The 26,620-nt window shown below is 37.4% G+C and overlaps 1 protein-coding gene across 1 annotated transcript; it reads right to left on the bottom strand.

Moving 5' to 3' along the window:
* Nucleotides 1-22,126: 22,126 nt before the first annotated feature.
* Nucleotides 22,127-25,514, bottom strand: LOC111574303 (transmembrane protein 233). The gene is made up of 3 exons (XM_023278826.3): nt 25,272-25,514; nt 23,591-23,725; nt 22,127-23,508 (listed from the first exon to the last, which is right to left on the bottom strand). Exons 1-3 carry the CDS (start codon nt 25,428-25,430, stop codon nt 23,497-23,499), a joined length of 306 nt encoding a protein of 101 aa, XP_023134594.1. The 5' UTR covers nt 25,431-25,514; the 3' UTR covers nt 22,127-23,496.
* Between the last annotated feature and the right edge of the window lie 1,106 nt (nt 25,515-26,620).

The following is a 26,620-nucleotide window of genomic DNA, read 5'->3' as shown; positions in this document are numbered from 1 at the left end:
AACAAGTGGAAGAAACACATAAAGTTGAAAGGCTCTTTGTCTTGGACTACAACTTTATGTGCAATAATTTATTACCATATTTTTATATTACTCTACTACCTCAGAAACATTTCCAGCTTTACGTCTTGCTTCTCTGTTCTTGTCTTTTTACTAATTCATCACAGTTTCTTTTGCTTATTATTATTATTATTATTATTATTATTATTATTATTATTATTATTATTATTATTATTATTACTATTGCTTTTCTTTTTCTTTTCCACTGCTTTTATTCTGATACTATGTAATATTTTTCTGAGCCGTTTTTGGCAGTAGGAGGTACATGTATGTTCAGGTGTTAATTTTTTTTATTTGTTTGTTACTGGTTGCTTTATTTGGTTTGGTTTTGGGGAAGGACCTTGGTGGTTGTTTTGGGTGTGAAGATTTGTACTGACAAGAAATATATATATTAAAGATCTTCAAAAGGTTTTTCAGCTTTTCTAAAGCTTAATTCAACCTTTAATATATTGAATAATCCAGTGAGCGTAAATACACTGACAAAAATATTTATAAGTAGCTCAACCTGCATTGAAGTTACCCAGATGAGTTGAAAATGGACACTGTGCTGCTGAACTGTTTAAATGATGTGTCATTAGGTACTAATAGGCAGCAGGTTTAGCTGCTTGGTAGCTCAGTCTGGTTAACATCTGAGGCCTAATTCACACAATTCAACCTGTTACCAACCGTATGTAGCGCCGCTTCATCACTGTCCAGGGAAACCAGCTCTGTATGTTACAAGAAACTGCAAACCGTTTCTCACAATCAAAATCTCTGGAGGTTGGAAACACTTTTAACCCCATAAAATACTAAATAAACGCATTCTGGCTCTGGACTGTGCCATGTTTGCAAGTGTTGTGAAGTTTACACTTGGTGAACATTTTCAATTAAAGTTATTTTTTGTAGATTTCAGATCATTTTGACTCCAAACATGAAATAAATGTCTACGGTTCATTTGGATTTTCACAATAAAAGCTGCAATAAAAATCCAGAGGGCCACTGTCTGCCAGTAGCAGTTCACAGGGTCTTTTCACATTGCTTCATAAACAGTTTAATACATGAATTTAAATCATTACATAAAACATTTAAAGGAATTTACAACTTTTTAGAGATGTATTGAATCAACTTTAAATTGGTGCATTTTTTAAAATCTGTCCTAATTGCAAATTTAATTTGAAATATTTTATGAATCCTTTAAAAGAGTTAATTGATCAAATGTAATATTTGTACTGGATGAAAATTGTATGTTTTATTAAATCTTTATGTTAATGGGGCAAAAATGAGACAAATATCAACCTGTGCTGTTAAGGTGACATCATTTTATGACTTCATTTATTTTATTCTACATTATTTTTATTTTATTATCATATTCATTTTGCCTCTGAGTGATGATGATTATAATATGCTTACAAAATGTAAAAATCATTTTATGGTTGTATTTTTAGTGTATTGTGTGGTTTTACAGTGCTGAAATTGTGACCCACTGACCTGTTCTGCTGACTTCAAGACAAATTTGTGCAACTTGAGATTTATAATGTAGTGCATCACTTTAAACCACAAATTAAATCTTCTACATCTCAATAAATTGTATCAAAATAACTGTTGTCCACAGTGACTTAAGTATCATTTTGAGCTTCTTACTTTATATATATATATATATATATATATATATATATGATCTCTTTACTAAAGTTGAAGGTTTTTCACTTCCACAGTCCTACAGCAGGATGTTTGCAGTTTGAAATTATTGTGTGTATGGATGCTTCTATAACTACATATAGAACGTGACTCTCTGAAATCATTCAAGTAACCTCAGAATATGGCAACTGTGAGCCTTGTAACATTGAAAACACATTTTATGGAACCATAAATTTATGTACTTCCATCAATAATATGTAAAATGTAACTCAAAACTAATAAAAGGATCTTGTCAGAACACAGTCAGCAGATTTGGCCTGATTATTTATTTGAAACATTATTATCTCTGGAATTTTATGGTTGAACTTCTCGCCTTAAGTATACTCCAGCATCTCATCTGCTGGCCTGTTTAAATATTTAAGGCTACAACATACCTACCCGTCCTCCACACCCCCAATGATCAAGTAATAAAGTTTCTCTGCACTGGAGCCATTCATGAAAGTTCAGTCATTTATCAAAGTCAAACCTTGAGACAACTCATCAAAAGCTGCTTCAGAAAGCAGCAAACATACAGTTAACAAAGTTTCTCCACTTCTTTCTGTTTGTTTTTCCTGATTAGTGCAGATGTGTGTCAGAATAAAAGGTTTGCAGTGGTTCAGAGCGCAGCACTGGACACACAGCTGTTTGAGTTCAAATTGAAATTTACATTCCAGATTCAAATGAACCCAGTTAGTTTGTATCATGTGTATCATTTGTTCCTGTCTTTCCACTGTGGAATAATCAGTAAGTCTGGAAAACAGGATTCCTCAGTGGCTTGAAGGTTGTTTACACAGAGATGATTGTTCTCCTCGTTAACAGCATCAGGCCTCAGGATGGCGCTGTTCACCCAGTAAGTGACACTGGTGGGCAGGGGCAGATTTAGAAAAAAAATTTTTTTAATATATATATATATATATATATATATATATATATATATATATATATATATATATATATATATATATATATATATATATATATATATACATACATACATACATACATATATACATACATACATACATACATATATACATACATACATATATATATATATATATGCTGTGGCTGTGACAACTACTCGTTCAATCTTCACATCATTGTGTCACTTGTGCACATCAAAAAAGCACTTTCTCATTTCTTTGAACAAGTTGCAAATGCTTTGGTCCATCCATGCAAATGATTATGTACAATTCTCTGCTGTTTCCTACATTATCAATTGTTTATGTCATGTTGATCAAAATGTTTTATAATGGGTCTCTGTTGAATAGTCTCACCCTCTACAACATTTAGGCATTAGTTCATCGTGTAAGTCTTTACATGCAAAATGGTTGAACAAGTTGTCATAATATGTCAAGGATATTTCTATACATTTCTGTTAGACTTTTTTTTCTAAATCTGTCCTGAATTGGTAAATTGCTCCCAGGTGAATCCTGAATTTCTGTATGAAGGGAAATGTGTGAAGGGTTTGGGTTTTCTGAAATCACTCAAAGACACAAGAGAAGATATTCGTGATGTGGATGAGAATTTGTGGCCCAACAGACAGGAACGTCAGGAGGTGTAGGAAGACTGCACTGGAATTCCTACAGCACTGCATGTACAGTTTTCCTAAGGGAGATTGTCCCATGTTCACATTTCTACTTTAGTTTTTTCTTTGTGCTATGCAGCGCTGTTTTCCTTTCTGTGTCGCAATGACATGGTCTGTCAATAGATTACGATACAAACAGTAAAAGCATAAATGTAAATCTTGTCCAGTGTCTTGCAATTAATCTCCCACATACACTAAGGTGTAACGTACAATTTACAATAATTATCATCAAAACTTTAGCCATAGTTTACATCAGAATATCCCTCCAGAGTACACTGTTATAATGACATGACTAAGCAATCTGACTGTCTGATCCACACAATATGTTATTATTCTGATGGCACTGACATGTTACAATTTTGTTATACACTGTATAATGACAATAAATCATAATCTATTTCATTCTATTCTATTCTCATTGACACAGATGTTTATTTTTGAGAGATGAACTAAGGATTTTGAGCAAGAGACTGGCTTTTGCAGGTAATCAATCCATGGTGTTGTTCTATTTGTACGGATTGTTTTGAGAAATGCACTTACTGTTCTGTAAATGTCCAGGAAAGCTTCTATTTACATGTTAATGCACCACATGACACTAATATTATTATTAATATTAATAATTGGAGACTTTCTGATCAGGATCAGTTCATGTGCAGTTAAAAACCTGATCACTGATCAATACATACAAATTATACACGTGTTCTGTATTTACTGATATACATGTACTCTTTGTGCACTCTGTGTGTAGTAATGTACACTCTGTGTGTAGTAATGTACACTCTGTGTGTAGTAATGTACACTCTGTGTGTAGTAATGTACACTCTGTGTGTGTAGTAATGTACACTCTGTGTGTGTAGTAATATACTTGTACACTCTGTGTGTAGTAATATACACTGTGTGTGTGTGTGTGTGTGTGTGTGTGTGTGTGTGTGTGTGTGTGTGTGTGTGTGTACTAGGATACATGTACTCTGATTTATTTCCATAACTCTACTAACAGACTGTTTCCCTCCAGGAAGCTGTGCAGCATCAGAACCAGAACCAGAACCTCTAGATTCCATCTGCATCTCAGTGAACATCAGCTTCTAATAGAACTCTTATTCCATATCAGGAATTTAACTTTTGCATTTATACAGTCTGACTGATGTCATCATCTTCTCCTCAGTTATAATACTTATTTATCATTTGCTTTCACGACTAATAATACTGCTACCAGTACTATTAATCACTACAACTAATACTACTACCAGTACTAATAATACTACTTTAAATGTACCACTCCTCCCTCAGTAAGCCACTTTACACACACACTGTAAATGCTGCTGTTTATGTGTTCTTATATTGGTGTTATTTTTATTGTTCCTGTTTTTTTCTTTACTACTTTTAGTTCTTAGTTTCTTTCCCTGATTACTGCACTCAGAGCAGAGACTCACCAGAGTCACATTTCTTATTTATGTGTAAAAAGTGGGCCAATAAAGCTGATTCTGATTGTGATTTGATTCATTTCTTTCTTCTATTGGTGTATTTCATGCTGTGTTTTAGACTTATTCCTGCTGGAACCACAACTAGGACCTGTCCATCATGTTCTACGCTGACCTTCAGACCTCATGTTCCAGCTGATAGATCCTGATGATCAGGTTGACCTCTGACCTCTGTGTTAATGTGTTTTACTGAGCTGCTGAGGTTCAGACCTCCTCAGAGTGATGCAGATAAACCAACAGGAACACTGAAGATGCAGTTTTCTTTTGGATGCATCAGTGATTTCTGGATGTTCTGATGGTTTGGGAACCCAGCAGAACATCTGCTTTAAGTGCTTCATAATAAATACACATAAAATCAGTCACAATAATAAAGTGCAGCATATTTTTTACACCGGCAGGTTAATTAAAGCAGAAGAAGGCAGATGTATTGATCAGTGATCAGGTTTTTAACTGCACATGAACTGATCCTGATCAGAAAGTCTCCAATTATTAATATTAATAATAATATTAGTGTCATGTGGTGCATTAACATGTAAATAGAAGCTAAATTTAAAGCGTTTAACAGCTTTAATCCATCTGGTTTAAACAACACAGTGTGTATGTATATTATTATACGTTGGTACATGAATAAACCTGTAATCAATATTAATTTAATAACTCCACTGTTATTCTCGACATTATTTTACATCCTTACACAACTAATTCACCACAGCGGATTAAAAACACACAACAGTAAAGTCAGTCTGACTGTTGTCTGTCAGAAACTATAATTCCGCGCAGTTATTTCCCTAAAATGAGAGAAAGAAATGCGTTTAAACACTTAGAGCGGCGTCAGCGGGCCATTTGAACTGCCGCAATGGTGCTTGGGAAGTCCCGCGGTCACGTGACCTAATTGGAACAACCGGGCTATCCGATTGGGCGGCAAAAATTCGACAGCAGAGATTGGAACGAGCGAGCGATGTGATTGGCCGAGCGGAAACAGCAGTAAGCGGGTCGCACTCAGCACCATGAGAGAGGAGAGGGTGCCCGGGAGTACAAGAGGACATTGGAACAATGAGAACAGGGCAGATTGGGAATTCAGTGGTTCGCAGACTGCTGTACGTGTCACCTCCTTCTTTGAAGGAATTGGACAGCAGCAGGTGCGCTTGCTGCAAGCAAGGATTAAAGTTCTTCTTGCAGAACTGCTGCTGGACATTATACACATCTGCGTCCGGTCAATTCTGGAACAGTTACGGAGGACACAGACCCAGATGTTAGAGGAAGAAATGTCGGCTTCCGTAGCTGACGCTCTTCCTCTAAGCTTCGCGGAGGCTTTAGAACATCCGATCAGCAGTGACACGTCAGAAAACCCGAAGGAACTGCTGGTTGAAGAGGTGATTGAGAATGTCAGATCTTCATCCTTCAGCGAAGATTCTGACATCTCCAGTGTCACCTCCATCAGCCCCAGACTGATACCTCCACAGCGGATCAACAGCATGGTTGATGAAGCCATCAAAATGATCCACAGCTCCACGAGTGGGACCAGCAGGGAGTCTATATCCTACCGGTCCACAGAGAGCATGAACAGGGTGAAAAGCGCTGGAAGCGGTCAAAGCCCAACAGGTTTAGAGGCTTTGAGGAGTCTGAGATCGGAGCGACGAGGAGATGGAGAAGATCTCCTTGCACCTCTCCTCAGTCCTGGAAGCCCAGCTGAATCCTCCATGTGTGGAACAGGACGCCGAGGAAGTCCCCCAGAAAGGACTCGCAGGGAAGCTGAAAATCCTCCTTGCTAAAATATTTGCGAAGGCACTGATGTTCCGCAGTGGGGGCGATTCGAAAAGAGGGCGCACAGAAACCTAAAGCGTTACAGCAAAGAGGTGACGGACGTCCTCGTGGAAGCCGTGGAATCTCTGCTGGAGGTCCACGAGGAGACAAAGGAGGAAGAAGAGGTTTGTTTCCTGAACATTCCTGAAAATCAGAGCCTGCATTTCACGCAGGCTCTGACAGACATCCTGTACCAGAGGTCCACGGAGATGGTGGTCCCTGCGCAGCTGCGCACCAGAGACCGTCGTTACTCGGACATCCAGTACCGAGTAATTCTGTTCCTGACTCTGGTCCGCTGGTGGTTGACCACCCAGATGGAGCTGTACACCAGACAGGTGCTGCGGGCTCTGACGGACGGCTTGTCTCCGCTGACTCCTCGTTTCACCAGCGAGGAGCTGTTTCCTCCGTGTCCGGAGACTCCTCTGACACCGGAGACGGTCGTGGAAACACCGAAGGATCACAGAAAAGTCTACGTGGCTGTGACGGTGTATCGGAGTGTCGCCAGGCTGTTCAGGAAAGCTAAGCTGGACTACTCCTATGGAGAGCTGGAGGTCCACTTCAGGTGGCTGGCAGAAGCAGTTTGGTCCCGTCTGCAGGACAAAGACATCAGCATGATGATGGACAGATCTGAGGAGCTGCACAAAAGCATCTCTAAGGATCTCCTGAAGTGGCTTGGCGGAATACAGAACGTCCTGGTTCTCCTGAAGCTACAGGATCCGCAGGTCTCCGCCTGCATGGCTGCGTCCATAAAATATGACCTGCAGAAGAAGCGTCCAGCTATCTGCCGCTTCTTCTGCTCTCTGGGCAAAGCCTTGACCAGACCTTTCAGACGGAACAAATGACCCACTGATTCATTGTTTCTGTCTGAAACACAGATAGATGTTTTCATCTGTCCAGATGAAAACACTTAAGGGAATAATCAGGGGTTTTGTGAAAATAGTGATTTATGGTAACAGTAGTTAGTAATCGTAAGAATAACAACAGTAGTAATATAAATATGATTAATATTAATTTTAAAAATATCTTTCTGTATTTTCTTTAAAAAATTATAAAATTAACAAAAACTAATAGCACAAAAAATAACTAAAAAAATAAAAAAATAAATCCTAATACTAAAATCATTTAAACTAAATCAAATCATATTACTAAATAAACTAAATTAAATCATAATAAAATCAAATCAAATGAGTCTTTATTGTCATCAATATCACATGAAGCAGTGTTTCTCCAGTATCCAAAGACCAGATCAGCAGTTTAATAATGTGACCGTCGCCTGTGGTATGAAGCTGTTCATCAGTCTGGTGGTTCTTCCTCCGATGCTGCTGAAACGCCTGCCTGATGGCAGCAGTTCAGACAGTTTGTGGAGAGGGTGTGAGGAGTTCCTGCACAGCAAATTTGTGGAGTGAAAAATCTGGTAGTTACAGTTTTTCTCAGTCGCTTTGGTACATTTCTCGAATCATCCTGCACATTTACAGAACAGTAAGTGCATTTCTCAAAACAATCCGTACAAATAGAACAACACCATGGATTGATTACCTGCAAAAGCCAGTCTCTTGCTCAAAATCCTTAGTTCATCTCTCAAAAATAAACATCTGTGTCAATGAGAATAGAATAGAATAGAATAGAATGAAATAGATTATGATTAATTGTCATTATACAGTGTATAACGAAATTGTAACATGTCAGTGCCATCAGAATGATAAGCCCTTGTGTTATTGTGTGGATCAGACAGTCAGATTGCTTAGTCATGTCATTATAACAGTGTTCTCTGGAGGGATATTCTGATGTAAACTATGGCTAAAGTTTTGATGATAATTATTGTAAATTGTACGTTACACCTTAGTGTATGTGGGAGATTAATTGCAAGAGACTGGACAAGATTTACATTTACGCTTTTACTGTTTGTATCGTAATCTATTGACAGACCATGTCATTGCGACACAGAAAGGAAAACAGCGCTGCATAGCACAAAGAAAAAACTAAAGTAGAAATGTGAACATGGGACAATCTCCCTTAGGAAAACTGTACATGCAGTGCTGTAGGAATTCCAGTGCAGTCTTCCTACACCTCCTGACGTTCCTGTCTGTTGGGCCACAAATTCTCATCCACATCACAAATATCTTCTCTTGTGTCTTTGAGTGATTTCAGAAAACCCAAACCCTTCACACATTTCCCTTCATACAGAAATTCAGGATTCACCTGGGAGCAATTTACCAATTCAGGACAGATTTAGAAAAAAAAGTCTAATGGAAATGTATAGAAATATCCTTGACATATTATGACAACTTGTTCAACCATTTTGCATGTAAAGACTTACACGATGAACTAATGCCTAAATGTTGTGGAGGGTGAGACTATTCAACAGAGACCCATTATAAAACATTTTGATCAACATGACATAAACAATTGATAATGTAGGAAACAGCAGAGAATTGTACATAATCATTTGCATGGATGGACCAAAGCATTTGCAACTTGTTCAAAGAAATGAGAAAGTGCTTTTTTGATGTGCACAAGTGACACAATGATGTGAAGATTGAACAATTAGTTGTCACAGCCACAGCATATATATATATATATATGTATATATATATATATATTATATATATAATAATAATATAATAATAATAATAATAATAATAATATATATATTTTTTATATATATATATATATATATATATATATATATATATATATATATATATATATATATATAGTTGTGAAACATGGAGGTATGAGATCCCAGAATCAGCCACAAGGGTGAGACACTGGCAGAATAACAGTTAAATAAGGGAACATTGTGATATTATAACCTGTGATTTATAACTGATTCATGCTATAACCTAATGAATGTGTTAAAGCTAACACAAATACCTATTTTTGTAATCTTTGTTTAAGAAGTAACTAAGTCAGAAGAGTATCTCACTGTGAAAGGTGATGAGTTGATTATTTTTTGAATGTCTTTTTATACAATTTTTATTTGAAACAGCGTAGAAATCAGAAGCGTACCTCACCAGGAACGGTGGTGAGTTGATTATTTTTGAATATGTCTTTTTTATGTAATCTTTATTTTGAATAGTGTAAAAATCAGAGGAGTGGGGAGTTGATTATTTTAATACTTGTCTTTTATAATGTTGGTATAGGGAGTAACCACATGGGGGCAGCAACTCACTGTAGGAAGTGAGGCCTAGGGTTGCCAAGAGAAATGATGTGTTAAAGGTTTTTATTACTGTGAAAATGGAAATGCTTTTACAGAAGAGTTTGATCACCCTGTGAAATTGGGAGGTTGTTGACTTGGAGGTGAAGCGAGAAGACGAGACAAACTTGGGTCACCACACAAGTTAATGAACTGTATATATTTTATATATTTTGGGGGTTTTAGCGTAAGTCTGTGCGCACTGTGCAGAGATGTGCAGTGTGGTGTCAGTGATTATTAGGCGCTGACATCAGCTACTCCTGTTCCCTGACCGGAGGCCTGCTCTTAGCTGTGGATGGAACAAATACAGTAATAGAAAGTTGAGACTGGGTGAAAGGGCCACACAGTCCGGGGTTTTGGTTCCTCCAGAGCACGCAGAGGCCATGAGGTCGGTGGATGGGAGCAGTGCACGAGTGAGGAGGGGGATGAATGCTGTCATCACGTATATAAATTAAAAGTGTACTGTCATCACGTATGCAAACTGGATGCTGACATCGCATATGTAAATTCTGGAGAGAGAAGTTTGCTATAAAATGGACCTGTTGGAAAGAGTTGTTGGGAGAGTTACGAGGTAGTCGCTGGATGGAAGCCAGGCAGCAATGTTCTGAGCATGGGGGATTTTACCACGTAACTTGGAAGAGAATTCAACATGATCTGTAAAGGAATAACTTTTCCACGGGAATTATGGATTTAAGGACTGCTCCTTCTGCACTGTTGGAGGATTACGAAAGACTGTGATCTAAAAATAACGCTGACTGAAGGAATATTACTGAACTCTACTATTTCCAAAAGGATTAACACCAGAGTGGATTATAACAAAGTTTTTACTGGCCCAAAGAACAAAAATGGATACAAGCAGATCTAAATCTGGACCGAACCCCCTCCACCTCCTCCCTGGAGCAGAGCCCCAGTGGCTCGTCGGTCTTCAGGTGAGCAGCCAGTTTTGATCACACCGTCTGCTCTCCCCCTCCAAATTACATAGTCTGGGTGATTATTGCTCTTCTTAGATAAAGGCATAGTTCCAGTTAGGAGTCATATTAGAGGATTGTTATAAGAATTAATGTTTAATTGGTTGTCTGATGATTTATGGGCTATTGCTATTTTCCTGCTTAAATTTTATAATAAAGCATTTATCCTGCAATTAAAGTTAATAGATTGGAAATTCTATTTATTTTTATCATGATGATGAATTAATCACATATATCTTCTCAGTTTGTAAAAAGTCAGGTTACTGTGTGCATTACAGCTAAAACTGTCAGATTACCTATTCGTTGGGGCCGGGGGTGGCCTTTTTTAAACTTATCCTTGGGGTTATCCATTCCTTAACCTCTAAATTTAAACCTAGCAACTTACCAAGTGCAGAATCCGATGAGAGAAAAGCTGCCGTTAACAGACGTGACTGGTAATTAATTTGACCATTCGAAAGTGGCTACTCAGTTGAGTTAGTTATCAGAGGAAGCAGGATAGGCGTCTGGATGGAGGCAGTTAGAAGCTAGGCGAATTTTCTCACTTACCAGCTTAAAAACGTTCCTCAGATCCCATCTGGGTTGACCCATATGGGCTACGGGAACCGGACCCGTTAGATGGAGAGCTGGTCCAGTAATCCTCTGATAGTTAATTAATTTATTTGATTGATTTAGGAGGTTACTGGCCCTAGGATTCCACTATATATATATATATATATATATATATATATATATATATATATATATATATATATATATATATATATATATATATAAAAATTTTCTAAATCTGCCCCTGCCCACCAGTGTCACTTACTGGGTGAACAGCGCCATCCTGAGGCCTGATGCTGTTAACGAGGAGAACAATCATCTCTGTGTAAACAACCTTCAAGCCACTGAGGAATCCTGTTTTCCAGACTTACTGGTTATTCCACAGTGGAAAGACAGGAACAAATGATACACATGATACAAACTAACTGGGTTCATTTGAATCTGGAATGTAAATTTCAATTTGAACTCAAACAGCTGTGTGTCCAGTGCTGCGCTCTGAACCACTGCAAACCTTTTATTCTGACACACATCTGCACTAATCAGGAAAAACAAACAGAAAGAAGTGGAGAAACTTTGTTAACTGTATGTTTGCTGCTTTCTGAAGCAGCTTTTGATGAGTTGACTCAAGGTTTGACTTTGATAAATGACTGACCTTTCATGAATGGCTCCAGTGCAGAGAAACTTTATTACTTGATCATTGGGGGTGTGGAGGACGGGTAGGTATGTTGTAGCCTTAAATATTTAAACAGGCCAGCAGATGAGATGCTGGAGTATACTTAAGGCGAGAAGTTCAACCATAAAATTCCAGAGATAATAATGTTTCAAATAAATAATCAGGCCAAATCTGCTGACTGTGTTCTGACAAGATCCTTTTATTAGTTTTGAGTTACATTTTACATATTATTGATGGAAGTACATAAATTTATGGTTCCATAAAATGTGTTTTCAATGTTACAAGGCTCACAGTTGCCATATTCTGAGGTTACTTGAATGATTTCAGAGAGTCACGTTCTATATGTAGTTATAGAAGCATCCATACACACAATAATTTCAAACTGCAAACATCCTGCTGTAGGACTGTGGAAGTGAAAAACCTTCAACTTTAGTAAAGAGATCATATATATATATATATATATATATATATATATATATATATATATATATATATATATATATATATATAAAGTAAGAAGCTCAAAATGATACTTAAGTCACTGTGGACAACAGTTATTTTGATACAATTTATTTGTTTTATGTAATGATTTAAATTCATGTATTAAACTGTTTATGAAGCAATGTGAAAAGACCCTGTGAACTGCTACTGGCAGACAGTGGCCCTCTGGATTTTTATTGCAGCTTTTATTGTGAAAATCCAAATGAACCGTAGACATTTATTTCATGTTTGGAGTCAAAATTGTAAAGGAGGTGTCGGGAAGGAGACCCAAACTTGTGACCTCTGGGAAGGACTGTATTTAGACTGGTTCAGTTACATTCAATCACCCCAGGTTGTCCGGCCAGAACAAAAGAATGCTAGTTTACACTCAATCATGCCACTCTTAATTCACAAATGAGAATTTTCCATGGTCGTGATTATGGTTTTGTTTGATTTATTATTGCTGTGGTTTCTATAAAAGGACAAAGACAAAAAAATACAATAAGCAATGACAATTACGAATGCAATAACACAGTGACAACAAATTATGTATAAAATAATGAAAAAGATTGACTATATTACTGAAATGTTCATGAATATGTGTACCATTCAACAAAAGAGGCTGTAATTTACACAAGGGCAAAAACAGTACAAACAACATATAGGCCCTTTAATACTGTGCCCCCTTTTATGAATAATGCCAAAGAAACACATTACAATATCAATCCGCCCTCTAAAACACTAAGAACTAAAGCCCAAATAACATTTGGCAAATAAGGGGTTAATGGTCCCAATGGACGAGAGGCGAGGCGCACGCGCGCTCATCATGTGAACGGAGCATGCAGCCTAACTTCGAGGCTTATGCACAGAATAAAGCCCCCCCGATTGGTTAAACGAAACTTTAGCAGACATATAACAACATAAACTGGACATGACTTACATTCTCATGGACGCACAACACGAAAGGGGGAAGAAAAGTATGCCGAGAAGAAGTGGAGAGGACAGAGCGTGTGCTCTCGCCGAAGTCACCTGCAGACTAACAAAAAACCAGCACTACTGATATCTGTCTCCTGATTGGTGGAGAGCAGGGAGGGGAACACCGAGGAAAAAAATACTATTGGTTGCTAGGTAGATTATGATAATATAAGAAATAGAAACTTAGAAAGTGCTAGAAAACGGAATACCCATTAACTTAAAGAAACATTACCAATATACAATAAAAAAAACCTTGTTAACAAAAATGATCTGAAATCTACAAAAAATAACTTTAATTGAAAATGTTCACCAAGTGTAAACTTCACAACACTTGCAAACATGGTACAGTCCAGAGCCAGAATGCGTTTATTTAGTATTTATGGGGTTAAAAGTGTTTCCAACCTCCAGAGATTTTGATTGTGAGAAACGGTTTGCAGTTTCTTGTAACATACAGAGCTGGTTTCCCTGGACAGTGATGAAGCGGCGCTACATACGGTTGGTAACAGGTTGAATTGTGTGAATTAGGCTTCAGATGTTAACCAGACTGAGCTACCAAGCAGCTAAACCTGCTGCCTATTAGTACCTAATGACACATCATTTAAACAGTTCAGCAGCACAGTGTCCATTTTCAACTCATCTGGGTAACTTCAATGCAGGTTGAGCTACTTATAAATATTTTTGTAAGTGTATTTACGCTCACTGGATTATTCAATATATTAAAGGTTGAATTAAGCTTTAGAAAAGCTGAAAAACCTTTTGAAGATCTTTAATATATATATTTCTTGTCAGTACAAATCTTCACACCCAAAACAACCACCCAGGTCCTTCCCCAAAACCAAACCAAATAAAGCAACCAGTAACAAACAAATTTTAAAAATTAACACCTGAACATACATGTACCTTCTACTGCCAAAAATGGCTCAAAAAAATACTACATAATATCAGAATAAAAGCAGTGGAAAAGAAAAAGAAAAGCAATAATAATAATAAGCAAAAGAAACTGTGATGAATTAGTAAAAAGACAAGAACAGAGAAGCAAGACGTAAAGCTGGAAATGTTTCTGAGGTAGTAGAGTAATATAAAAATATGGTAATAAATTATTGCACATAAAGTTGTAGTCCAAGACAAAGAGCCTTTCAACTTTATGTGTTTCTTCCACTTGTTTTCATGCACATTTTCAATTCTAATATTAAAAACCACGAAATTAGAAAGCAGTGGAAATTTAAAGAAGAAAAACAGAATAGAAAGTCTTGATTATTGGTTAAAAATTGAAAGATTGGTGCATCAATAAAAAGAAATGTGAGATTTACAACAGAATGGCATGAAAAAGTGATGATGATGTCAATGAAGTACATGAACAGTTAAAAGACAAAACCTCTACTGATGTTCAATCGTCACATAACAGTATAGAAGGAAACACAACATTGACAATTTTCTAGAAATGTATTTTTTCATTTGCGATACAAAACATTAAAATACATCCCACAATAAACTGCTCCGAGGAAGAGCGTCAGCTACGGCAGCCAGCACTTCTTCCTCCAACATCTGGGTCTGTGTCCTCTGTAAATGTTCCAGAATTGACCGGACGCAGATGTGTATAATATCCAGCAGCAGTTCTGCAAGGAGGACCTTAGTTGGGCAGTCCGGGTTCCCTGCTTGCAGCAACTGCATCTGCTGCTGGCCAATTCCTTCAAAGAAGGAGGTGATCCGTGCACGGAGGTCTTCCACGGAGATCATGTTGGTGTGTGAGTCCATTGCGTTCCTCTGTGAGGCCATTCTTCTCGACTCTCCTCACTGAAGTTTCTCTGTCGAATGAAGTGGAACTAGCGTGTCTGGCTCCTATTTATACCTTACCCAACCGGGACGTCAAACGTGTCGTTTTCCTTCGCACGTGTGGCGACACGTGCGAAGGAAGGAACTGCTGTGGCCTTTGTGACGTCACAACACGCCTAGTTGCTTTTTAAAGTGTGATGTTGGTAGTTTTTTTTCTTTAATGTAATCAAACATTTAAAATTTGTAAAATAATAATTTCATTTTGGAAATAGTGCAATTTAATGGCCAAATGTTGTAAAAGAACAAAGCATCATTTGAAAAAATGTATTTTTTTGAGGTGGGCATCAAATACCTGCTTACGATAAACATATTTTATGATTTTGCACATTTTTATGTGTAATTTAACTGTAAAATTACATGTTATAGTCATTTACCATTTTCTAATCACTAATATGCAATGTAATAAAACAGTGAACATTTGAAAATTAACAGTAAATTCAAGTATGTATAAAAACTTTAATTAAAACTGTTTTAAAAGTATATTTTCCAGTGCACCTAAGATATAAAGTATTATATAATTTGTGCAAACCATTTACATTAATTTCTGTTTATTAGTTCATAAAGATAGAATGTGCATGAACCAACTTCAAAATAAATGCAAATATATCTGAGCTAGCCACAGTATTATTATTTTTTTTTTTTATCACCAATATCTTTTAGTGATGCTGAAATATTTAATAGAATTATTTATAATCCAGCATAATATGTCACATTTCACGTATGAGACGTCCTGGAAAACATCAAAAACAGGTTGTTCATGTTCTCTTTTCTGTCAGTCTGTAAACTTTAGATTTGCACCATTTTTCTGCGTTTGTGTTTTTACCGGTAGTTTGTTTTTGGGGTTTTTTTTGGTCTCTGCTTCTGTGACTCTTCAGATATTTGCAGTGAAATTTCCTCCCAGACTTGGTGTTGAGCAGCAGCAGCAGCAGCATTGTCTCGCTGCTCGATGTGATTGTGCAGCAGAGGAGAAAGAGCGATGGTTTTGGTTGCAGTTTCACCCAGCTGGATGATATTAACACGGATTCAGGATCTTGTTTACTCTCCGAGTGCAAACATTGGTCTGCAGCAGCGAGTGGAGAGGACAGAATCACTCTGTGACTTATGAAAGGCAGCAGAACATTTGTGTGTTTGTGTGGAGACGAATGATTGCAGGTTGTTTCGCTGGCAAGAACTTGGAGAGCTGCACAAATGAAGTCTTTTATTTCTTTTTGTGCAGAGTGATGTTAAAATATGACAGCTTTTCCTCCTTTTACAATCATTTTTTCTTGTCGTGTCTATGGTGAAGTATGACCGTAAATAAAGGCTCATGGGGTGGTTTCTACTAGAAATGAAAAAGAAACTTTATTAATTAACTCTTGTGTCGTCCTGCGGGTCAAAATTGACCTGTTTTAAAGTTTGAAAATGTGAAAAAAAAAAAAAATTCACAGTGAAACTTCTGATGTCCACATTTTCAACATTTTTGGGAAATCTTTGAACATTTTTTGGTGGAAAAAAAGAAATGTTAAAAATGTTTCTTAAGAGCATTTACAAAAAAAATCATCCAAAATCCAGTGAATTTCGCTGGATCACGGGTTAAATACTGTTTGGTGATCATTGATCCATATTCAAAGTGGATAGAGTTATTTCATACTAAACATCCAGATGCTCTAACAGTAGCCAAAGCAATCTGCAAAAGGATCATACCAACACATGGTATTCCTAAAATTATCAGAAGTGATAATGGGTCTCATTTTGTAAACCAGGTAATAGACAAAATGGCTAAAAACTTAGGCATCTGTTTGAAGAATCACTACGCTTATCACCCACACAGTGCAGGACTAGTAGAAAGAACAAATGGAACAATAAAAAACAATAGACTTAAAAAGTGCATGGAGGAAACAGGGCGTAAATGGCCTGATTGTTTAGACCACAGTTTGTGTTACCACAGTTTAAACAATTTGATATCAATATAGATGAGGAATGCACATTGGCAGACTATATGAGAAAGACATTGCAGGCAAGAGAAATAAAACATGCTAATGAGATGCCAGATCCACCTATCTCCCAACAGGAGGGTGATCCACCACTTCGAGTCAGAGACTGGGTGTTCGTGAAGTCCATTAAGAAGAAACACTGGTCCTCACCAAGGTGGGAAGGGCCGTACCAGGTGCTACTGACAACACCTACAGCTATAAAAATAGCAGAAAGAGCGTCGTGGATCCACCTATCACACTGCAAGAAACAGAGGTTCCTGGAGGAAAACTCCGGTGATGGTAAGGGGAAGCCTGACTACAAAGGGGATTAAACCTTTTAGTGGTTAATCGTCTCAAGGTCAGTGAAGAAACCAACAGATCTTTACTGTCTTTAGGGAGCAGAGTACTCCAAGATCCTCATACACGCATCCACACACTCGCTGGACAAAGAACAGGACAAGTACACTGTTAGCTGACAAAGGGAGGTGAAGTGCTGGTAACCTCTCCCTCCAGAAGATAGGTCATGACTCCACGTGTCAAGACTATGGCCCTGTTGGGCCTAACAACTGTAGTAATAACTGTGGTACTCCTAACATCAATTATATGGCTGTCTATGAATAAATAGATTCACAGAGGTAAAAGAATTTATGAACTTGATGATGATGATCACCATGATAATGTTTGGTTCCGGATGGCAAACCTGACAGCTAAAAGTTTGAATATCTGACTGCTATGTGTGCTCATTCATACCTCGACATTCACGGACCAGTCCATGCTTAACACCCGTACCAGTTTCATTAGATGATGCCATGTGTGTTTTAGCCATGTACACAGCACTGACTACAACCCCAGTCACTAACTTTACGCAATTGACTCAGTATTTGCCAAACTGCACCACTGTCACTGATTATAACTTAATACACTGGACCTGACCAAGTACTGACAGACAAACATACATGAAGAGTTTGGATATTTCTGCATTGTAGATTATTGTGTGTGGAGTTTACGCCATTTGACTGTCTGATCACAACTGTTTCACAGTCCCAAAAATTTCTTTCAACTGCTGTAAAAAAAAAAGACTTACTGCATGCGTTTGCTTTTTTCTTACCAATCATATGATGTTCTATTTTACATTTTATTTTGTGTGAATCAGCTGCCTACATTAATTTTAAAAGTGACGCCTCTAAAAGTTTCCCAACTAATTGCTTGTACTATATGCTTGACTTGTTCCGAGCCATCAGAAATATGCAACTGCTGATAATCAGTCACTTCATAAAAAAAGTCCTGTGAGAATCATGGACAAAAAAAAGAATATTAGAAAAGTTAGTGATCTGTAGAACAAGATGATTTTGTCTTTAAGGCAAGACGTGATTTTTGAAAGATCTACAAATTATAAGTTTCATGAAGTGTCTGGCTTATTTTAAGTGGAAAGGAAAGAAACATCCAACTTTAAAATGCTAAAGAGAATCAGGCAATGCCTCTTTACAATTTTTAACAGACAGGGGTTATAATCAAGGCAATTTAGTGATGTTTACACTTGTTTTTAAATGTATGTAAAGAAAGAAACATAACACAATAAAATATCCTCCTATTTGCGATCATTAAAATGTGCTTTGTGTCTTATTTTAGTGGTTCAGCTTATTTTACTGCACTACACATGCTCAGCTTTGTTTTGTTCTGTTTGTTTCTTTGCCTGCTCTTCATGGATGAAGCTGAATATGTTGTTCTGTGTTGCATTACTACCTTTATGGCAAACCGGCAGGGATTTCTGCAGCTCAGCAGTCTTTGTTCTGTACCACATCTGATTCCTCTGAGACATTCTCACGGCGATCCGGTTTCTTATTATCCACATATCTAAGGGTGTTACTGTATGCACTCAAAATTTAAAAAAAAAACAGAGTCATCAGTATTTCTCTGTAGAAAAAGTCTCAGTTTTCCTTCTCTCAGTGTGAGAATGTGAAGCTACAGTCACTATTTCAGACTAAAAATCACCATAATCATCACATATTATAATTATCTAATTTCAGTCAATAGTCCTGCATTATTTTTGCTACTTTACTGTTGTATAAAACTGCAGTTTGATGCTGTACAACTTTAGAGTCCATATCAAACAACATCAGTGACAAGAAAAGCATGAAGAGAGCGCAATACTCTGCCAAGGCTGCTCAGTCATTGATTCATTTCCGACGGATGAAATCTTGAATAAAAAATGACCTTGTGTTGCGCACAGGCGTGTGTTATGCATGTGTACGTTATGTATGGATATTGAATCGCATGACCTAAATATGTAGCAGGAATTGATGGGACTCAGAAGCACCCCCACAGTTTAATCAATTGTTCCTTGTATGATATCCAATGGATCAGTCCTGATAAGTTCACAATGGTGGATTTGTAGCAGGATCACAATCATGTGATCGTCAGCAGGCAGCTGATGTAGCGTTCACTTGTTGTCATAGTTACAGTGATACCGTGCTGCTATCTCGCAATGATACAGGAATCCTTAATAAATCCGTGGATCCAGACTAGAAGCCTCATCACTGTCAAAATCTAATCTGGTGGTCCTTGTGTCATTTGTGACCTTCCCTGAAAATTTCATCCAAATTTGTTATTCCTTTTTTGAGTAATGTTGCTAACAGACAGACAACCAGACAGACAAACATATGCTGAGCGTCACATAAATCTGCTGTGTTCCTTGGCGGAGTAAATATATTAAATATAAAGATATTTAGTAAATAATTTTACAAAAATTTCCAAGTCCAGTCAGAAATCCTGCCATTTTTACTGTAAAATAAAGCTTTGTTGATCTGAACTCTGCTGCATAGCTGACCCTGTAGTGACCAATGATTTCATAGGTTGATGGGATTAAAGAACTTTAAAATAAATAAATAGCGTATTCTTCTTTACAGAAGTCACTATTTAAACTTGACTACAGTGACTACAACAGAATTTTAATCATTTATCTAAATAAACCTAAATGTAAAGTTACATTCTTGCGTCACCTTTGCTGTTTGTTATGAAGCTGCTGAAAGAGGGACTCTGTTCTTCTAACATCATTCACACATTTGACCATGGATGTTTCCTGCACTTTCTTTACATTTTGAAAGCCTCTGTTTGGCCAACAACATCGAAACTCCAAAAACAAAAGCTTGAATTCAATCGCATCAACTTAAAGCATAAATATTTGGTTTCCTTTATCCAATAGATTTGTATTTGCAGATTTGTTACAGAATACACAACCAGTCAAAAGTTTGGACAATTCTTGTCATTAAATGTTTTTTTTATTTTATTTTATACATTGTAGATTAATACTGAAGACATCAAAACAATAAAAGAATACATTTGGAATTATGTTGTAAACAAAAAAGTGTTAATCTTTAGTATTAATCTACAATGCAGAAAATAATACAAATAAATAAAAAGCATTGAATGAGAAGGTCCAAACTTTTGACGGATAGTGTACGTTGACAAAGGCAAAGTCTCATTACATTACCAAGAATTCTCTTTGTGCCAGTCACTATCAGGACACACTCACATACAATTTACCTACATCTGCATCAACAATAGGAGGTTTTTACCTCACTGACAAATGTGAAATCGCCTCACCATGCCATGCATTTATTTGCAGAGTTGCATAGATTCTTGGCTTAAAATCACTAACATCTTAAAATATTTTATCCATTTGTCTCTACAGATTCACTTATTCAGGTTCACTTTTGCTTCTCCTTCAGGTTGTCTGAGGGTTTGGAGCAAGGATTTCCAGAAGCAAACCAAGTCAAGATGCTTTCTTTGTGTTTCTGGTGATCAACAGTGGAATCTTCTGGTCACAACGCCAAATAACATTTTCTGTTTGTTTCCAGGTGCTGGTGGTGCAAAATCAAAGGATAAGATGTTTCACAAATGTTTCTTGGGTCTTAATAATAAGCTGGTGATTAGACTTTTATATTCTATTTAATTAGTGCATGGGATCATCATGCCTGAAGATTATGTGCTCTATTTTTGGACTTGTAACATTACGTATCAGAGTACACGATCCCTCCAACTGAACAGCTTGCAACAGGTGCCAAAGATGGTGTGAAATAAGGTCAATGGTTGAAGCAGAGAGGATACAATGAACACACTTTCTATTGAGCAGCATTTGACAAAATTGTTGCTGGATCCTACTATTAATCACTTCTACGGCATCAATATTGATTGAGTCATTGCTTGAAAAATTAAATTTTGGTAGGTTAAAGCTGTGAAATCTGAAATTGTAAATGTATCTCACAGGAATAAGAGCATTTTAGACATTTTTTTTCCAAACACCAATATTAAGCTCTCAGATGAAATTTCCTTTTGAAATTATCTTGCTAATGTAATTTGTATTTATTTACCAAAGCATAATTTGTGAAGTAAACTTTTTATTTTACATTTGTGTGCCCACAACATAGACTGTAAAGCAATAATATTTCAAAGATATTTTGCTCGCACTTGTCAGTGTTAGATTACAATTTATCAGGTATCAATGATCAATAGTTAAATTAAACAATAAGATACACTGCCGGGACAAAAAAAAAGTCACACACTCTAATATTTCATTGGACTGCCTTTAGCTTTGAGTATTAAAGGATCAGTCTGTAAACTGGTGGTACGTAACCATGAAGAAGCTTCTTATCCAAGCATGTAGGTGAGCCTATAGTGGCTGCCACTTCAATGTGAAATGCCCTCTCCAAAGTCAGAGTTTGGTTTATCTGTTCTGGGTAATTTTGCATTGCCAGACCATTCTGCAGTTCTGCATCTATTATCATACACTGCATTGGCCAAAAAGTTGTGCACTCTAATATTTTGTTGGACCACCTTTAGCTTCGAGAATGGCACTCATTCACTGTGGCATCGTTTCATTAAGCTTCTGCAATGTCACAATGTCACAGCATTTATTTCTGTCCAGAGATGCACTAATTTTCTACCAAGATCTTATATTGATGATGGGAGAGTCAGACTGCTACACAAAGGTTTCTCCAGAACATCCCAAAGATTTTCAGTGGGGCTGAGGTCTGGACTTTGTGGAGGTCAATCCATGTGTGAAAATGACGTCTCATGCTCCCTGAACCACTCATCACAATGTGAGCCTCATGAATCCTGGCATTGTCATCTTGGAACATGTCCATGTCATCAGGGAAGAAAAACTCCATCGATATAAAGACCTGGTCATTCAGTATATTCAGGTAGTCAGCTGACCTCATTCTTTGGGAACATAACGTTGCTGAACCTGAACAACCCCAGATCATAACTCTAACCCCCACAGGTTGGTAGGAACTAGCTATGATGAGTGCATCACTTCATCCACCTCTCTTCTTACCCTGATACACCCATCACTTTGGAACAGGGTAAATCTGGACTCATCAGACCACATGACTTACTACATTTGTTCCTCTAAGATGATGGTTCACCACTATCCTACCAGGTTTTACTAATGGACGGTTCTTAACCTGATTTTAGTAGTTTCAGAAATCTCCTTAGTTGTTTTCTTTGCTGGATGCAGGTCAGTAATTTGACCTTTCTGGAACAGATTAACATCCTTTCCATGACGGCAAGATATGTCTTCCAACATGGTTGTTTAAGAAATGAGAAGCTTGGGCGCCCAGATAGCTCAACTGGTTGAGCGGGCGACCCATATATAGGGGCTATAGTCCCCAACGCTGCAGCGTTTGATTCCAGGTAATGGCCATTTGCTGTATGTCCTTCCCTGACTCTTCCCCCCACGTTTCCTGCCTTTTTTCCACTGTCTACTACAAAAAGCTAAAAAAAAAAAAAAAAAAAAATAGACCCAAAAATATCCTAAAGAAAAGAAAAAGAATGAGAAGCTCCTCACTGCATCAGCTAGGGTTAAATAAGTTGTTGCAGCTGAAACATATTCATCACTGCAGTAATTATCCAATGGAAGGTTCTTACCTATTTGCTTAGTCAAATCCAGGTGGTGACTTCTTTTTTGGCCAAGCAGTGTATTTTAGATGTTTTAAAACTATCTGTACAGGCTTGACAAAAAAATTAAAAACCCCAATTTTTCATTGGTGTTAGTACTGTAAAGTCATTTTTCAGGGGGACATTTGTATAATCTTTCACCCTGTAACCTGTAAAATGTTTTATTACAATATAATTTACACAAAAGCTAAGACTGTCTGCTCTTCCAAAACTACCAGAGCTGCTGATGACAGACGCCAAGCAGAGCCTCCTTTGTATCCCATGGAGTTAATCTCTCCATGACAGTTTCTGTCTCTTCTCTGCTTCCAGTTCCTCTTCTTCCTCCAGAGGTCACACCACATGCTGCACAGATTTAAAAAAAGATAGCTGAAGTGTTTTTATCCTTCTGTTAAATTTTGTATCTCATATCTGGTGGATTCAATACCGTAGTAAAGTGCACAATGGTATACGATGTGATGATTGCGAGGCCGAGGACAAACGAAACGATCCCCAGGTGGAGAGCTTTCTGACCCAAACGCCTGGAGCCCTCGTAGTCCTCCTCATGGTAGCTCCTCTGGGCCTGCAGGATGACTGAAAGATGTAATTCTGTGCATTCTCAGGCTGTATATGTAAATAAATCAGCAACAATCCCTATAGCAGCAAGTGGCACACAGATAAATATGAAAAAACAGTTGAGATGCTGTTAGACCCCAAATCAGTGGGTGACCATAGCCCATACATAATGACAATGTTAAACAGGTCACCTCTTTTAAGTACCTTGGTGTGCACATTGATTGCAACCTCAGCTGGGACACACAGGTGGCAAGTGTTTCTGCCAGAATCCATCAGCGCCTCCATTTTCTCAGACGACTCAGGCTTTTTGGTGTCTGTAGACAAATCATGGTGATTTTTTTTACTGTGCAACCATTGAGTCCATATTAAGGTATGGGATCACCTGCTAGTTTGGGGCTCTCACAGTGAAATCAAAAACACAGACTCATAACCTGGTGAAGTTGGCAAGCAAGATCATGGGTAGCTCAACTCATGCCACAAGAACTGTTTATAAAGGCCACCATCAGGCAGGCAAACAACATTCTCTCTGACTCATCATGTGTCCTGTTTACAGAGTATGAACTGTTGAACTCTGGTAGAAGGTACAGAGTCCCGCTGTGCTGTGCAGGCTCAACCGTCTTAAAAACTCCTTCATCCCCCTCTCAATCAAACTCACGAATGAGTAGTTAGGTGCAGCTACCAAAGGGAGGTAGCCAAATGGTGGTGCGTAGAGATGTATGTATGTATGGGGTGTGTGTGTGCATTCTAGGTTTTTTTTAAAATATTATTTTAACTTATTCATTGTATGTCATGTGTCTTATGTGTTTTTAGTAGTATGTGTTCTGCTTTATATGTTGCCGTGTAGCTGTTTTTACCTTTCTAAAAAACTAATTTCTCCCACGGCAGATAATAATAAATTAAACCTTAAACCTTTGACACATAGCAGGGCCATGTGTTTTTCATAGGAATCTGTGCAGAACATTTCCTAAGAAATCATTTACATCTTTCCTTTTCATCCACATGTATGTGTTACATCTGCACCTGCCTTTCATGTTATCTCTAATTCAGATTTGTAGCGAAGCCAACGTATTTAGCAGTGAGAAACAGTGGATTGCTGCGGCTGCATGCCTCATCTGATTACTCACAACGATGCAACAGCTGCTGTTGGCACATCAGCTCAACACAACTCAGTCCCTCCTGACAGCTCAAAGACTGGAGACAAACTTAAATGTGTTGCTACTATCTAAAGCTTCAACTCTCTTTCATCCTGATATAGGTAATGGATTTTTACCAGAGAGCTCCAGGAAGAGCTGCACTTTCTCGCTTTTTAACACTGATGAGACAAGATTACTGTAGAACACTGATGTAAGCAGTTACGGATATTTTTTAGCACTTGGAAAGGCCATAAACTGGATGTATATTTGATCTTTACACACATTAGCAAAGGTATTTGTTAATTATGATGGCTAGTTCAGAAAAAAAGAAGACACTGGACACCAATTCAAACAATAAAGGCATACATTTTCTCAATCAGTGTGACACATACCCCAAACTTTCAGCCCTGTGTAACTCACCATCACAGAGAAAACCAGCGCCACGATATTGATGGGCCACGCAGGGCAGAAACAGGTGAACATGGTGAGACAGAGGTAGTTCTTCATAGGGGGGATCTCCTGAGCCTCCCCGTTCTTCACGAAGTCAGGGCTTCCATCCGGTGAGGGTTTGGCTTTCATGACTGGCTGCAACGTTCCCCCACGAGACGGTACGAGCAGAGAGGCGAAGCAACAGCGCTGAGACACTGGGAGAGTGGAGGTGGAAGCAGGAGAGGGGAGGCAATGGAGCAGTGATGATGGAAGAGAGGAATCAGCCAGCAGAGAGACACGAGAGGGACGCAGAGCAGAATGAAGACTGAGAGGGTGTTAGGAACAATGAGAGCAAACGGATGGTCTAAAAACAGACATTTAACTGCTTTATAACATACTGGGTGGAAAAAAAAACACATATAATATTCACAATACTTTCATTCAATTTAGTAAATTCTTGCATAACAAAAATGACAAGATTATAGACCTACTAAAATCTATTACATATTTATTTCCTATATTTTACAATAATCTATTACACATTATTTGGAAATTTCTTATATGTTTATAGGAATTTATTACTACTATGGTAACATAGTACACCGTAACTTATTTCAAATCTATGATAATGTAGGGAAAATAGTAATTATTATGTATTTGTGTGTCTGGAAGGATCCTTTAATAAAAGATTCTGTAAACATATCAAGAAGAGGTTTAACAAGCTGTCTTTGAAATGTTTACATAATCATTTCTAAAATATCCATGGAAATGTAGGAAAAATAATTCACTTTTACATTTTTATGGTAGTGTGGTAGACATTGTAGTTCAGAATATAATTTTAGCATTGTGGCGCACATTTATAGCAATTTAATGTGCATTTAATACATTTCTTAAATTAATTTAGTGTTATTTTATAGCAATTTTGTACAGTTATGCATTAAAAAAAATACAAAATACAAATCTGTCACCTGTCAGAAATTTGTGACAATTTCACACAAAATGTAAGATAGGCTACAATGGCAAAAGTAAATGACATTTATTCCAAATATAGATTGATTTCATATAAATGTATTATAATTTATTGTAATTTTGCACAACAGCTGTTAAATAAAAACTTGTTGCAGTTGATATATCTGCTGTACGTGACATAAAAATGTCTCCACATCAGATTGTGCAGATGGACACATGAAGAAAAGTACCAGAAATCCTACACCTTCATAACATTATGAGAAAACAAAAGTATGTTAATCCTTTAGCAAAATTTCCATTTCTGTTAAACTCACATAAAAAACAGCACACAGGTTGTAATGTGCTTAATAAAGTCACACAGGACACAAAAG

Source organism: Amphiprion ocellaris, chromosome 6 (assembly GCF_022539595.1).
Source record: "Amphiprion ocellaris isolate individual 3 ecotype Okinawa chromosome 6, ASM2253959v1, whole genome shotgun sequence".
In the NCBI taxonomy this organism is placed as follows: Eukaryota; Metazoa; Chordata; class Actinopteri; family Pomacentridae; genus Amphiprion; species Amphiprion ocellaris.
This window is presented reverse-complemented; position numbering and strand designations above follow the sequence as displayed.

Coding starts and splice junctions, on each gene's coding strand:
- LOC111574303 (XM_023278826.3), bottom strand. CDS start 25,430: ATGAAAGCCAAACCCTCACCGGATGGAAGCCCTGACTTCGTGAAGAAC. Junction 23,726..25,271: donor CGCTGGTTTTCTCTGTGATG/GTGAGTTACACA, acceptor GTCATCCTGCAG/GCCCAGAGGAGCTACCATGA.